General features: G+C 43.9%; 1 protein-coding gene across 1 annotated transcript in view; it reads right to left on the bottom strand.

The window, feature by feature from the left end:
* The window catches only part of LOC136849552 (general transcription factor 3C polypeptide 1), a 1,135,756-nt gene that overhangs the window by 1,087,028 nt on the left and 33,674 nt on the right, over window positions 1-15,054 (bottom strand). The window contains 1 exon segment of the mRNA XM_067122889.1: window positions 2,119-2,229. Coding sequence (XP_066978990.1) covers window positions 2,119-2,200 — 82 coding nt within the window. The 5' untranslated portion in view covers window positions 2,201-2,229.

Below are 15,054 nucleotides of genomic sequence, written 5' to 3'. Positions count from 1 at the left end.
CGTAAGGAAAAAGTTTTTTAAAAAATTCACTATAAATCAAAATATTGTGCTAGAGACTTCCAATTTGTTGCAAAATGAAGGTAAATGATTGAATATTACTAGGATGTAAGAGTTTTAGCTTACAATTGCGCTTTTCGACCATTTCGGCTGAGTCAAAGTTGACCGAAGGTTGAAATTTTGGCACTTATCGTGATTTATATATGAAAATATTTCAAAACTTATAAAAGCTACAACCATGGGTTGTTTTCAGTTGTATTCTACAAGAAATTGCGCACATTTCCATATATATAACTTTATGTAATGGCTAATATAAAACGGTGCAAACATTACGACAAAGTGACAATAGAATTTCTGAGATTTTCGGCCGAGTTACCGCGCGCGGACGTAAGAAAAAGTTTTTTTTTTTAAATTCACCATAAATCGAAATATTTGTGCTAGAGACTTCCAATTTGTTGCAAAATGAAGGTATGTGATTGAATATTACGAGAATGTAAGAGTTTTACCTTAGAACTGCGTTTTTCGACCATTTCGGTCGAGTCAAAGTTGACCGAAGGTTGAAATTTTGGCGCTTATCTAGAATTATATGAAAATATTTCAAAACTTATAAAAGTTACTACCATGGGTTGTTTTTAGTTGTATTCTACAAGAAATTGCGCACATTTTCATATATACAACTTTATGTAACGGCTAATATAAAACGGTGCAAAAATTACGACAAAGTGACGAAAGAATTTCTGAGATGTGTCGCTGATGCTCTGTAATGCGAGAAGAAAGAAATTCGCACATGCGCGGCTGGGTAACGCTTGTAAACAAAACAACAGTGTGATCCGTGAACTCCCAGCATCCCTCAAGGCGTGTGATTTAAAATCTTTCGCAAACTAGGCCTATAACTATTTTTTCACGAATATTTAAAAAAACTTTTTGTAGTCAATGTACCGTACGTCCACTCAGCACCCAACAGACAATTTTAGTTGACGTACGATACGTTCAGTCGGCGTTTAAGGGTTAACTGCCTAATCACCTTGTTTGAAAGTTCAACGGCCATTTCCAGCTGCGCTGTAATTCCTAATGTAAAGGACTGATGGTTTGTACATAAAGTCGGAACAATACAGGCAGTCCCCGGTTATCGCCAGTCCGGTTTTACGGCAATTGTCTAGCGACGAAAAACAGCAATTTTCGGCACCAAAAATTGCTGATTTCTGTTTATCGGCACCGATAATTGGGTCTTGGCACTGATACATATCTAACAGAGGCGCCAATAAGCCCCGCAAATCATTGATTTTCGGTTATCATCACACCGTCAGAACGGAATCCCCGCCAATAACCAGGGACTGCCTGTATCTGTTTTTATGTCTTACCTTCACTAACTTAACTATGAGTCCTTACACATAATTAATTTACAAATATTACTGCACTGAAAGGAAATATTTACACCCCTTCTCCTTTCATCCTTATAAAATCTAGTACAGTACTTAACAGGATATTTGTGAATAAAGAAGTTATGTAAAAAATGACGATATTATTGAAAGGTTCCCTAGGTACTTGTCAGCTTATTTAAAATTCCCGTGAATGTTTTAAATGGGGAGACAACAATGAACCCATGAAATTACAGAATAACTCTGCTAAGAGAGTGGTTAAGTTTTAAGGGATTTTAATAATGCTACTATCTAACACAGTGGGAATCTGAGGAGAACCATACATGTAAGGAGTTTCTGGCAATTAGGGGATAAAGCTCTATCATACAAGTCTTTGCCAATGTTATATACACAGCTTTTTTAAATTTCAAGTTAAAATTCTGTTACCATGCATACAATTTTCACTGTAAGGGAAGATAAGTATTTTCATCCACCAATATCCTTACATATTAATTTTGCTAGCTATATAAACAGGTCACCAGACTAACAATCATATGACAAGGAAACTGAAGATGGGTTTTCACATTCAATAACTTCAATCATACACTCACTTGTAATTCCTGATGTACACACATTACACAAAATTTTCAAAGCTAGGCTGAATTATTCACATTTAAATCAGCCTTAATATGCAGTCAACTATGAAAAATACTGAGAGAACGTTTAAGAATTTAAGGGCAATTACAAACTGAAATTCACTTACCTTGCAATGTTATGCCATCCAACCCCTCAAGAGCAATCTCATCTTCCAAGCAGGAAATATAATTTAAACTAGAACTTGCCATATTGATAACTTTACTTCATTTAATCATATCTGGGGATTCAAACAGAAATAGATTAATCACATTTAACACTGGTAAATTTACATAAAAATCTCTAAATCTATTGAAAAATACTTTTAATGTTTCCTACACTAAAATTGCAAATTTTTAAGTAATTTGTATTTTTCCTAACATACAAACCTGAAATTCTTAAATAGGGATTTTGCTTGCGAATGCGAGCTGGAATGGCCATTACCTTCAAACAAGGTCGTTAGCTACAGACAGTAGCGGGGGAAGCCCTGCCCACTTGTTGGTCTGCACTCCACTTTGCCTTTTGGCCCAGGTACCAGAAGGAGAGGTGGCTGAGGTGGGCCATAAATGTACAGTAAAGACCTTCAGGTTCGTATGTTAGGAAAAATACAAATGACAGTAAACCTCCCCATATTCATGTTCTCATGATTCGCAGACTCACCTATTCGTGGATTTCTCTATGGAACATATACTGTATACCCATTATTTGCAGAAAATGCGCCCATTCGTGGTATTTTTCAGAGAAATAATCACTAATTACTGTATTTTCATCTCATTTTCATGACTAAATGCACTTTTTGTGATAAAACTATGAAAATACTAGGGTATCCAGGTGGTACTCAAGTTACGATAATTAAATTTTGCGATGGGGTAAGCAATTAATGCCAATACAACAATATTTATAAAATACTTTTAAATTTTGCATGGGCGCAGGCAGCAGCGTACAATCAGGAAGCAAGAGAGACCAAATTACAATATACCAACTTCTTTTCCTCCATCTCTTTATCTCATCTTCTAGTTAAAAAAAGTAAAAGAAAAGATAGAAGTATTGTTAATAAAGTTGTACTCTTGTGTAAATGCATACAGCCATAAACAACTGAACGAGAAACTCTTGTTTTGCTTATGACCGAATCGGATAACAAGAGCTGTTTTGCTTGTATTTCAACCATCATACGGTAGTAAACAATTGCGATAGTTATGTTACAAATGACGTTAAGTAGAATAGGGATGATATACTTTTACATGAGACCCTTATTCATTATGGATAAAAGATTGGCAAGGAAATATACAGCTAAATTTAAGATGCAAGTTGTAGCTGAAGCTGAGAAAACAATGTTCAAGCTGCTACTGACTAAATTATCGTGCATCGGCAACATGGATGAAACTTGACTGTAATTAGAATTGGAGAGAGAGTATTTTAATCAAAACTACTGGGCATGAAAGAACACATTACTGCTGTTTTTACGTCAATAAACGATAAATATGTACAGCTTGTATTATGATGAAATCAAGTGAAAATAGCGAATGGAATCTTGATTATTTCTTTACACAAAACAAACATACCCCCATTCTGTACCCTTTAGGAGATCTGGAACTCTGAGTTGCTACCGAATCATAGCTTGTTGTGACTCTACTGCCGATGTCGAAGAGACAAAGTTTACCATAGAAGAGGCATCCTCCTCCCTGAAAAGACTGTTGCTGAGTGCAAAGGGAGCCCTCAACAGAACCCTCCTATGAATCTCTGGATAATGTGGCGGCAAATGATTCAAAAAGAAATCCCTCCTCCTCTTCCCAAATAACGTCGTACAGCCCACAGAAATGTTTGCTTGGCAAGCCAACCCTATGGAAAGTGAAGTGATGAGGTTATCAAACAATACCGGATCAGAAGGAGTATATCCATCCTGTTTAAGGAAGCCCATTAACCCGGACAACATCCACAAAGCCCCCGACTAGTTGCGAAAGGTATCCTCCTAGATACAAGCCTCCCTAGGTGTAACTGAGACCAGATGATTTGACGAGGGAACCCAAGGGAGAAGAGCCTCGACAGATTCGCTAAGAGGAACCCTGACACCCGCAGAAGGGTTACCTGCTACCTTATAAAACCCCTCCCGAATAGGAAGCAAGGTTCAATCCTGCTTACCCGACCCGATAATAGCAGCCAACCTAGAGTATGCCTCTCTCAACGCCTGCTTGACTTGGCCAAACCAGACCAGATTCTTTGATGTTTGAGACTACCAGTTTTGTTGCAAATACTGATTCGAACACTGCTTGATTTGGTTGTGTAGGCTCCTCCGGAGCCTTGGACTGTGGATAAAGAGAATGGATAAAGTCCACCATCCGCTTATACTCATTCTCATTAGTTGGAGAAAAACTAATGTCCGGCATTGGATCCTCTTCTTCAAAGGAACATTCTTTGTCTGACTGGTCCGACTGAACCGGAACAGGAAAAGAGATAGGTTGACCACTAGCAAACGCCTAACTCGAAAACCCGGAACTCGTTGCACCTGGATGAGTGAGACCAACACCTGACACATCTGTCGCGAACCTATTCGATCCAACCAAAGTCAGTTGTGCAAACCCCGCACCACCCAACGACGATGACACAGCACCTGGGCTGGCCACGCCTGGGTGACAAACACCCACCCCTGAGAGCGAAGAGGTCACAACACCTGTTCCAAATCCGGACGAATCAAAACCGCATGAGAACGGGAATCTGGAACTGAAATCACACTGATTATGGAAGGAGGAGGAAAAACTCCTTGATGACCTGAAATCAACCCAGAACCTACATTGACCACCTTAGACAGAGGAACAGGGAAAACTGCAGGAAAAGTTGAGAAAGAAGAAGACGAAGAAGGGGAGAAGAAGGAAGAAGCCACACTCGGAATAACTACCGGAGTACCTACCACCAATGTTGGACAGGTGGAGAACATACCAACTGGTCCGGAACTCAAAGGAGTTTTGAAAGGAAAGCTACGAGCTACCGAACTCAAGGTAACCGAAGGCAAATTACTAGCTATCCTGGAGAACAGATAGGCTGAGGAAACTATCGGTGCTGAAACACTGAACTTGGCGCAGGCAAACCGCAGACTGCCATAGCATCTGCGAGAATCGCGGAGGATACATTACAGTTAGAACCCTGTAAAGGATGAAAATAAGGAGTTGCTGACACCTCTGCAACCACCTGAGAAGCATCTAGATCGGATGCCTGAGAAACTACAGGATTCGCAAAAGGTGATACACAAGATGGATCCTTTACAAGTACCCCCTCCTTTAATCACAACGAGAGAGAGGGAGGCGCTGAAGCCCTAATATCACAGGGTTTACCCAAAGAAGTCTTTGCTCTGCTGAGTTAAAGGCAAAGAAAGAGGATGAGCAAACATAGACCCCGAAGAGTCCTCCGAAGAGTGGACTGAAAACAAAGATTGAGACAGGGCAATGGAAGAAGGCTTAGAAGAAATTGGGGAAAAGAAAAATTCTGAAGCAGCCAAAGAGGCCATAGATTTCAAAGAAAGAAAATAGACTGATTCTGTTCCCCCCCTGATAATCGTGATAGACATCATTAGCAAATTCAGGAAAATTCTTTAAGATATAATCATGAATATTGGAACAACCAAAATTAAAACACTGTCTAACTAGTAATCTATGACCTTTAGAGAGACCCAACAAATCAGCATCATATTCAGCAACATTGAAAATCCGATCGCCAGAATTACCACCACCGCAAGACAAAAGAATTTTAACCCCTGAAGGAAAAGGAACCTTTGAAGAAGAAGGAGCATTTTCAAAATTTCAGAACCAGACAAATCAGAAACCAAATCTGAACGACCCTCCACGGATTTGGAAACCTTCTGTTGCAAAGGGCACGAAGCAGGAAATAAAACAGAAGATTGATCTAAATGAGAGGCCGAAATATTGGCGACCCCAACCAAACCTGAACCCAAAGACTCCACCTTCAAATTCTCTTCCTGAATACTTGCTAACCTACTATTCCTACTTGTCTGTGTCATTTCTAAATCAAAATCAACCTTAGAGCTTACACTTTCTGAGGGAAGGGGGGAAATCTGCTGCCAACACTGCCTGCTCTGCGCTGGGGGCCCGGCAGATCCTACCTTCAAGGTTTGCGGTTCTCCATGACCCCCGCCAACCGTTAGGGCTGGTTCTGGAACAGGCAGGGGGGCTGAAAAAGAAAGATTAGAATCCACAACACTAGTACTACTATCACTGTCTTTAATTTCAGTTAATTTAGTCATAAAGATGATATTTTAATGATAAAATAAGGTTTGTTCATACTTACCTGGCAGATATATATATAGCTGTATTCTCCGAAGTCCGACAGAATTCACAAAACTTACGACACACGCAGTGGGGAGTCAGGTGGTTAGTACCCATTCCCGCCGCTGGGAGGCGGATATCAGGAACCATTCCCATTTTCTATTCAGATTTTCATAGTGCCGTTGTCTCCTGAGGGGAGGAGGGTGGGCACTCTGAATATATATCTGCCAGGTAAGTATGAACAAACCTTATTTTATCATTAAAATATCATTTTGTTCATGAAACTTACCTGTCAAATATATATATAGCTGAATCGCACCATTGGAGTGGGCAGAGACAGCATAGGATTGAGAAACAAAACAATGTAGATGATTACACATCTTGGTTCCTTACCTTTTAGCATAGCTGACTTCGTGATTACTGTCACCCAAGTCTGCGTCTGCTTTACTGGAGTTTCCAACGGGTAGAGACCTATATGGTTGGAGAGTTCCAGATGATCTGCCAACGGGGACGTGACCACTATGTGACCAGATCATAGCCCTCAAGAAGGAAGCAAAGAGACAAAAATAACCACCTGGCCTACCAAACATCGTGACTAGTTAAAAACTAAGGAAAGGAAGACTGCCCCCACAGTCTACCCCACAACCATAAAAACACAACCAAAAAATTTTTAAAAACTATTCCTAACCATACATTACAGGATAGGATGGGTACTGCCTCCTTCCCCCAAGATCGTACCAGCCGAAACGTAAGGTCCCAATGAACAGCAAGACTCATACACTGTTCTTACGTCCTTTAGGTAATGAGAGGCGAACACAGAATGACTTCTCCAATAGGTGGCATTCATAATATCGTTCAGAGCCATGTTCTTTTGAAAGGCTACTGACGTTGCAACAGCCCGAACCTCATGCGCCTTAACTTTCAAAAGTTCAAGTCACTCTCCTGACAACTTTTATGCGCTTCTTGAATGGTGGACCTCAAGAAGAAAGCCAGCGCATTCTTTGACATGGGGGACGTCAGGTCTTCTCACCGAGCACCATAACCTATCCATGCAAGACCTCTTGACTCTTTCGTCTTGTCCAAGTAGAACTTTAGAGCCCGAACAGGGCATAGCAATCTTTCTGGTTCCTGACCCAGAATACCCGCCAAACCTTTCAATTCAAAGGACTTGGGCCAGGGTGAGACGGGTTCTCATTCTTGGCAAGAAACGACGGTTGAAGAGAGCACACCGCATCGTATCCTTTAAAACCAATTAACTTAGATATTGCATGAATCTCACTGATTCTCTTTGCAGTAGCGAGAGCAACTAAAAATAACGTCTTCTTTGTTACGTCCCTCAAAGAAGCAGCATGAAGGGGTTCAAAGGGGCTTTGCATCAGGAACTTAAGAACTACGTCCAAATTCAAGATGGAACCAAATACTGATGCACCTTAGTCGCCTCGAGCGACCTAATGAGGTCATGCAGAGTCCGTATTGTTGGCGATATCTATTCCTCTGTGCCGAAAGACCGCCGACAACATACTCTTATATCCCTTAATAGTGGAGACTGCCAGCCGGAACTTCCCTAAGAAAAAGAAGGAAGTCTGCAATCTGGCTCACAGTGGTCGAGAAGAGGAAATCCTCTGCGTTTACACCACTGTCGAAATCGCCCACTTCGACTGGTAAACCGCGATCGAAGATGTTCTCCTGGCTCGCGATCGCTCTTGCCACCTGCTTGAAAAACCTCTCGCTCGCCAGCATTTCGATAGTCTGAACGCAGTCAGACCGAGAGCGAGAGGTTTTGATGGTATCGTTCGAAGTGGGGCTGTCTGAGTAGATCTGGACGAAGAGGCAACACCCTCGGAAAGTCTACCAGTAGCGACATTACCTCCGGGAACCACTCCTTGTAAGGCCAATACGGAGCGATCAGAGTCATCCTTGTGTCTTGCGACGACGCTAACTTCCTGACCACTTCTCCCAGGATCTTGAAGGGAGGGAAAGCGTATAGGTCCAGACGAGACCAGTCCCAAAGAAGGGTCTGTCTATTGATACTGCTCCTGGATCCAGGACAGGAGAGCAGTAGAGCGGAAGCCTGTTGTTCTTCGATGTTGCAAACAGGTCTACTAAGGGTCGACCCCATAAACCCCACAGTTTTTGACACACCTGGTTCAGAGTCCACTCTGTTGGGAGCAGTTGATGGCGACGACTTAGCAGGTCCGCTCTCACGTTCTGAACGCCTGCTACAAACCTCGTCAGGATCGTAACGTTCCTGGAACTCGCCCACAACAGGATCTCTTTCGCAAGGCAACAGGAACGAGAATGAGTGCCTCCCTGCTTTTTCAGGTAAGCTAGAGCTGTGGTATTGTCCGCGTTTACCTGGACTGTGCGACCGGACACTTGATCTTGAAGAATCGAAGGGCTAGAAGAATCGCCCTAATTCTTTCATATTGATATGCCAGGCCACCTGTTCCCCTCTCCAGGTGCCTGACACTTCTCTCTTCCCCAATGTTGCTCCCCACCCCGACATTGACGCGTCCGGAGAACAACACTAGGTCGGGTTCGGAAGGCTGAGGACACGCCTTCTGAAAGCTTCGAGGATCCAACCACCACCTGAGATGCTCCTTCACCTCGAGGAAAGTTTGAGAGACAACTCGAGATTTTCCTTGTCTTCCCAGTTGTCTTGCAGGAAGAACTGAAGAGGCCTGAGATGTAGTCTCCTAGGGAAACAAACTTTTCCAGTGAGGAAATGGTCCCCAGCAGACTCATCCACTCCCTCACCGAACATGTTTCTTTCCCTAGGAAGGCTAGGACTTTTCCAGAAGCACAGCTGTTGACGTTCGGGGGACGGAAAAGCCCGAAGCCACTGAGTCCATCTGAATCCCCAGATACACGATGGACTGTGTTGGGGTCAGGTGTGACTTTTCGAAGTTGACCAGCAGGCCGAGTTCTTTCGTCAGGTTCAAAGTTGCTTGTAGATCCTCCAGACACCTCTCCCTCGATGACGCCGAATCAGCCAGTCGTCCAAGTAGAGCGACACACGTCGCCTGTCAGATGCAGCCACCTTGCTACATTCCTCATGATGACGGTGAAAATCATGGGAGCTGTGGACAGGCCAAAGCAAAAAGAGCTCTGAATTGATACACCTTTCCCTTCAAGACGAACCTCAGGAACTTCCTTGACTGAGGATGTATCGGTGCGTGGAAGTACGCCGTCCTGAAGGTCGAGGGATACCATCCAATCCCCTGGTCTTAAGGCTCCTAGAACAGACTGAGCCGTCTCCATCTTGAAAGTTTCTTTCACGACGAAAGCAGTTCAGGCTGCTGACATCCAGCACAGGTCTCCAACTTCCCGACTGTTTGGGACCAGGAACAGCCTGTTGTAGAAGCCCGGGAATCCAGGTCTAAGACCTGTTCTACTGCTCTCTTGGACGAGCATTTGCCGCAGCAGGTCGTACAGGATCTCTTGTTTCTCTGGACCGCACGACGGAGAGGGTCCAAGGGCGAAGGCTTAAGGGAGGGGAGAAAGGAAAGGGATCTTGTATCCTTTCTCTAAAACCGAAAGGGACCAACTGTCTGCCCCTCTCACTTTCCAGGCCTCGGCAAACGCAAGAAGCCTGGCACCCACCGGTATCTGGAGGAGAATCACATCACTTCTTGCCCCTACCTCTAGCAAGGGCTTTTCCTCTCGAGAGGTTCTTTCCTCGGGAAGAAGGCTTTGAAGATGATCCGGCACGAAAGGGCTTCTTCATCTTGGGTGACTGCTGACGGGTTGGCGTCACGTCCGAGGTCACGGGAACCAACAGGTCCTGTGTGGACTTCTCTTTTTATGACTGTGCCAAGCTCCAAGGCACCAGTCAAGGAAGTTGAAAACTTCTAGCGTCTTGAAAAGGCCCTTCAAAAGATGGTCCATCTCCGTAAAGAGTCCAGGGAACCTTGGCCGTCGACAGATGAGACCTCCTACTCAAATGATGAATCAAGAGTCCAGGAGAGGCAGAAGTCTCCCTAGATGAGGAAGGAAGACGTAAAGCCTAAGTCTTCTCCGGTCTCATACCACATCGCCGCTTTACCGAGAGCCTTGAAGGGGAAGGGCGAAAGAAGACTTTCCTTGAGCTTTATGGAGTCCATCCACAAATGGACTTTCTTGAAGGCCCGCTTAGTGGAAAGCGATTTAGTCATCTTCAGAAATCCCGGGCTTTCCTAGACTTAGTGAAGTCAGTTGAGAAGGAGGAGAGAGAGGTACTGCCGGCAGAAACTTGTCGGGAAACAATTCCTTCAAAAGCTTGACGAGAATCTGGTAGTCCGGCGACGAGACTGATCCTTAATCTCTTCTTCAGACTCCGAGACCTTGAGTCTATCTCCAACATCGGGCGGGAAGTGCAGAGAGAAGTTGGAGAGGAAACACGCCGCAGGGACCTCTGCTTGGAAGAGGAACTGGCGTGCAAAGCAGCAGGAGAACCAGGAACCACACGAGAGACGACAGCAACGGCAGGTGGAGCGTCTTGAAGGGAGTCATGAACGCCTCATCGGGCGTCCACGCCTGGCAGCATGACGAGCTTCTTGAGCGTCCAATCGGCGTCCACGTCTGGCAGCATGACGAACGCCTGGATCGTCCCTTAGAGCGTCAGGTCTGGCAGCATGACGAACGCCAGGAGCCTGACGGCGTCATCAACAAAAAGGTGAACGTGGCGTCTAGAACGAGAAGGGAGGGGGGCGTCCTGGGGTGACGTCAAGACGGTCCTCCTCAACACCCTCCGGGGCGAGTCTAGAGTTCCTTCCACGACGAGCAGGCTTAAGCAAACGAAGGTGACGAACGAGGAGCAGGAGAAGGAGAACGCCTGATCTCTTCACTGGAAGTCTAACATCCTTCCGACGAGTACGGGACCTGGACTCTCTCTCTGCAATGAATGAGGAGAGTTGCTGCTGCATGGAGGCAATAAGGGTCCTCGTTGGTGACGCCTCTCTGGAGAATTACGTAACCTGGAGGAAGAAGGACGAGGGGACGTCCTAATCCTCTTCTCTTGAGGAGGGAGAGCTCTGTCTCTGGAGCGACTTGGGCGCTCAAACACGTCTTCTTCGGATGACGTCCTGTACTTCTTTTTGGGGAACGCATCCACAAACTCTGGCGAGGAGCACAGAGTAGGAGAGAGGGGCGTGAAGCGCCCTCCTCCCTAAAGCTTCTCTTAAGAGGGCGAGAGTCTACCTGACGGTTCCAACCCCTGCGTGGGAGGACGTGTCAGAAGACGAAAGCAGTCCTTCAGGACACGAGCACGAGTTCGCGCCTGGGCAGCCTGGGAAACGTCTTCAGGACCTGCCGAAGGGACGCCAGACCGGTGGGGTTCCCGTCACCCTCCTTCGGCTTTCGACATGCTCTCTCCCTGAGTCCTGGGAGTCCAGCAGAGGTCCAGGCCTAGAGGCATGATGGGGCGGTCTGGCGCCCCCTCCACTACACTGGGGGCACTAGTCACTTCACAACACTTTTCTTGGAGAGCTGACACCTTAGATTCTAATGCACTAATCGATTCCATCATGGCGGAAAGCATATTAGTCTCCACTGGCACGATCTCAGGGGCTGGAGACAAAACCACAGGGTTAGGTTCTAAAGGTACAGGGAGTTAGGGGCGACATCAACACTTCCAAAGAGAAGCACTCCTGGAGGAAGACCTCCTCAGTCGATCACGCTCCAACTTCCTCACATATTTATCATACGCTCTCATTCATTTTCAGACAAAGAAGCACATTCATCACACCTATCATTCAACATGCATATATGCTTCCTACAGTTAGAACATACAGTGTGAGGGTCAACCGCAGCTTTCGCAACCTCACCTTACACTCAGACATCACACACACACGGTAACTAGCAGAGCTAGACCCAGACATAATGATAGTCTAATTCAAAACCAAAGAAAAGTCAAAAAGCGTATGCGATCTACCGATCCAAAGTCAAAATACCAAAAGACAATCAGATACTTAAGCAAAAAGCAAATCCTATGACGGAGGTGCAGACAACAGTTGTTGACAACACCGGCGACAGAGAAAATCTGAATAGAAAATGGGAATGGTTCCTGATATCCGCCTCCCAGCGGCGGGAATGGGTACTAACCACCTGGACTCCCCACTGCGTGTGTCTTAAGTTTTGTGAATTCTGTCGGACTTCGGAGAATACAGCTATATATATATCTGACAGGTAAGTTTCATGAACAAACTAGAAAATAGACTACACATATTAGCTGATAACTTGTCTTCTAACTTCTTGAATACAGTAATTCAGACTCTAACGCTTCCTTATCAAGAGCCTGTACCTCTACAGCTGGTTCTGACCTACACTTACTCTTAGAAGCTAAGGATTTTCTGTGCTTTACATTCGGGAGAGAAGATCCAAAACCAGTCCAAAAGTACAAACCCAGGAGAAAAGGGGTGATGAAAACATCCAAGACGTCATCTGGTATCCAAAATATTTGTATGGGGTTGGGCTAAAGACCAAAAAGTTCGCTGATGCAGGATACATCCAACCAGCAAGGCGAACTGATAACAATTGGGGGATCTCGGCCTCTGTCGGCTGGTATTAGCAGCAGTGTTGCCAACGGTACCTCAGGTAACTCATTTGACAAGAGTTTTTCCTGTGGCATTGGTAATGCTGACAGTTAATTACCCACTTTGTGGGTAAAATTATGGGGATATAGTTTGGGCTGCTCAGTGACCAGGGCTAATTCAGGTGTTCAGGGAGTGTATTGCAATATATATATATATATATATATATATATATATATATATATATATATATACTGTATATATATATATGAGTTCGACGGGTGAGATGATGGGAGATGTTATTCACTCTTGTGGCCGACTGCGTTAGCGTGTCACTGTAGTCCTGATTCCTCGTCCGTCGCTGGTTCGACCCCACGGGACGGTGGACTTATTATCAACTAAAAAATTCCCCTTCAGTAACATATATGAAAATATACTATTTCCGAGGTAGAGTGAATTGGATATTAAAGGATGTTTGTAGCTTTCTGACTGTATATGAATCACGGTGATCTGATAAATAGTCATAATATGGCTCGTGCGACAAACGCACTACACGGTCAACATGGCAGAGGTGAGTGGATATCGCCTCCAAACGCAAAAACACCTGAGTTCGACGGGTGAGATGATGGGAGATGTTATTCACTTATACCTCTCTTGTGGCCGACTGCGTTAGTGTGTCACTGTAGTCCTGATTCCTCGTCCGTCGCTGGTTCGATATTCACGGGACGGTGGACTTATTATCAACTAAAAAATTCCCCTTCGGTAACATATATGAAAATATATTATTTCCGAGGTAGAGTGAATTGGATATTAAAGGACGTTTGTAGCTTTCTGATTGTATATGAATCACGGTGATGTGATAAATAGTCATAATATGGCTACGTACCACAAACGCACTACACGGTCAACAACATGGCAGAGGTGGGTGGATATCGTCTCCAAACGCAAAACACCTGAGTTCGACGGGTGAGATGATGGGAGATATTATTCACTTATACCTCTCTTGTGGCCGACTGCGTTAGTGTGTCACTGTAGTCCTGATTCCTCGTCCGTCGCTGGTTCGACCCCACGGGACGGTGGACTTATTATCAACTAAAATATTCCCCTTGCGTAACATATATGAAAATATATTATTTCCGAGGTAGAGTGAATTGATATTAAAGGACGTTTGTAGCTTTCTGATTGTATATGAATCACGGTGATGTGATAAATAGTCATATATATATATATATATATATATATATATATATATATATATATATATATATATATATATATATATATATATATATATATATATATATATACCTAAGGGTAAGTCAAAAAGTTCCAGGAAAAATTCAATATACTTTTTATTTAAGGAAATTCAAACATCATTTTTCTACATATCTACCATCTAACTCTATACACTTTTCAAGGCGCTGTTTCCACCTCTGCAACCCTTCTTTGTAGAAATTTGGGGCCTTTCTATTAAACCATGTTGAAACTGCATGTTTAGCAGCATCCAAAGATTCAAACCGGACTCCTCTTAAGTGTTCCTTGAGTTTTGGGAACAGGAAAAAATCTGAAGGAGCAAGATCAGGACTATAAGGAGGATGTGGAAGAGTTTCCCACCTAAATTTCCGTAGGACTTCTCTTGCAACCCTTGATGAATGTGCTGGAGCGTTATCATGATGGAACAAAATTCTGCTGTGCAACTTTCCTCGACGTTTTTTAGCCAATGCAGTCTTCAGTTTTTGCAAAACACCTTTGTAGTAGTTCCCAGTGATTGTTTTTTGTCCTTCAAGGAAATCAATCAAAATCACTCCTTTGGAGTCCCAAAACACTGTTGCCATAACCTTCTGGGCAGATCTCGCCACTTTGAACTTCACTGGTGCAGCTGAACCTCTTGGTAACCATTGCTTTGATTGAATTTTACTTTCTGGGTCATATTGATGGATCCAAGTTTCATCTCCAGTAAAAACACCGGTCAAAAAACTCTGATTCATTTGATTCAATCTTCGTTAAAACTGCAAGAGAAAGTTCAGCTCTTTGATGCAGTTGGTCTTCTGAAAAACGCTTTTGGGACCCAACGTGCTGAAAGTTTACTCAAACCAAGATTTTCATTTAAAATTGAAAATGCGGAACCATGGGAGATCCCAGTTTCATTAGCTATCATATCGATAGTAATCCGACGATCTTCATCCACTAGATTCTGCACCAAAGCCACAATTCTTTCATTTTTTGCAGTCGATGGTCTTCCTCTCTTGGGTTGTCTTTGAGGTCCTCCCGACCATCCTTAAA

This window comes from Macrobrachium rosenbergii, chromosome 21 (genome assembly GCF_040412425.1).
Source record: "Macrobrachium rosenbergii isolate ZJJX-2024 chromosome 21, ASM4041242v1, whole genome shotgun sequence".
NCBI classification, from domain to species: Eukaryota; Metazoa; Arthropoda; class Malacostraca; order Decapoda; family Palaemonidae; genus Macrobrachium; species Macrobrachium rosenbergii.
This window is presented reverse-complemented; position numbering and strand designations above follow the sequence as displayed.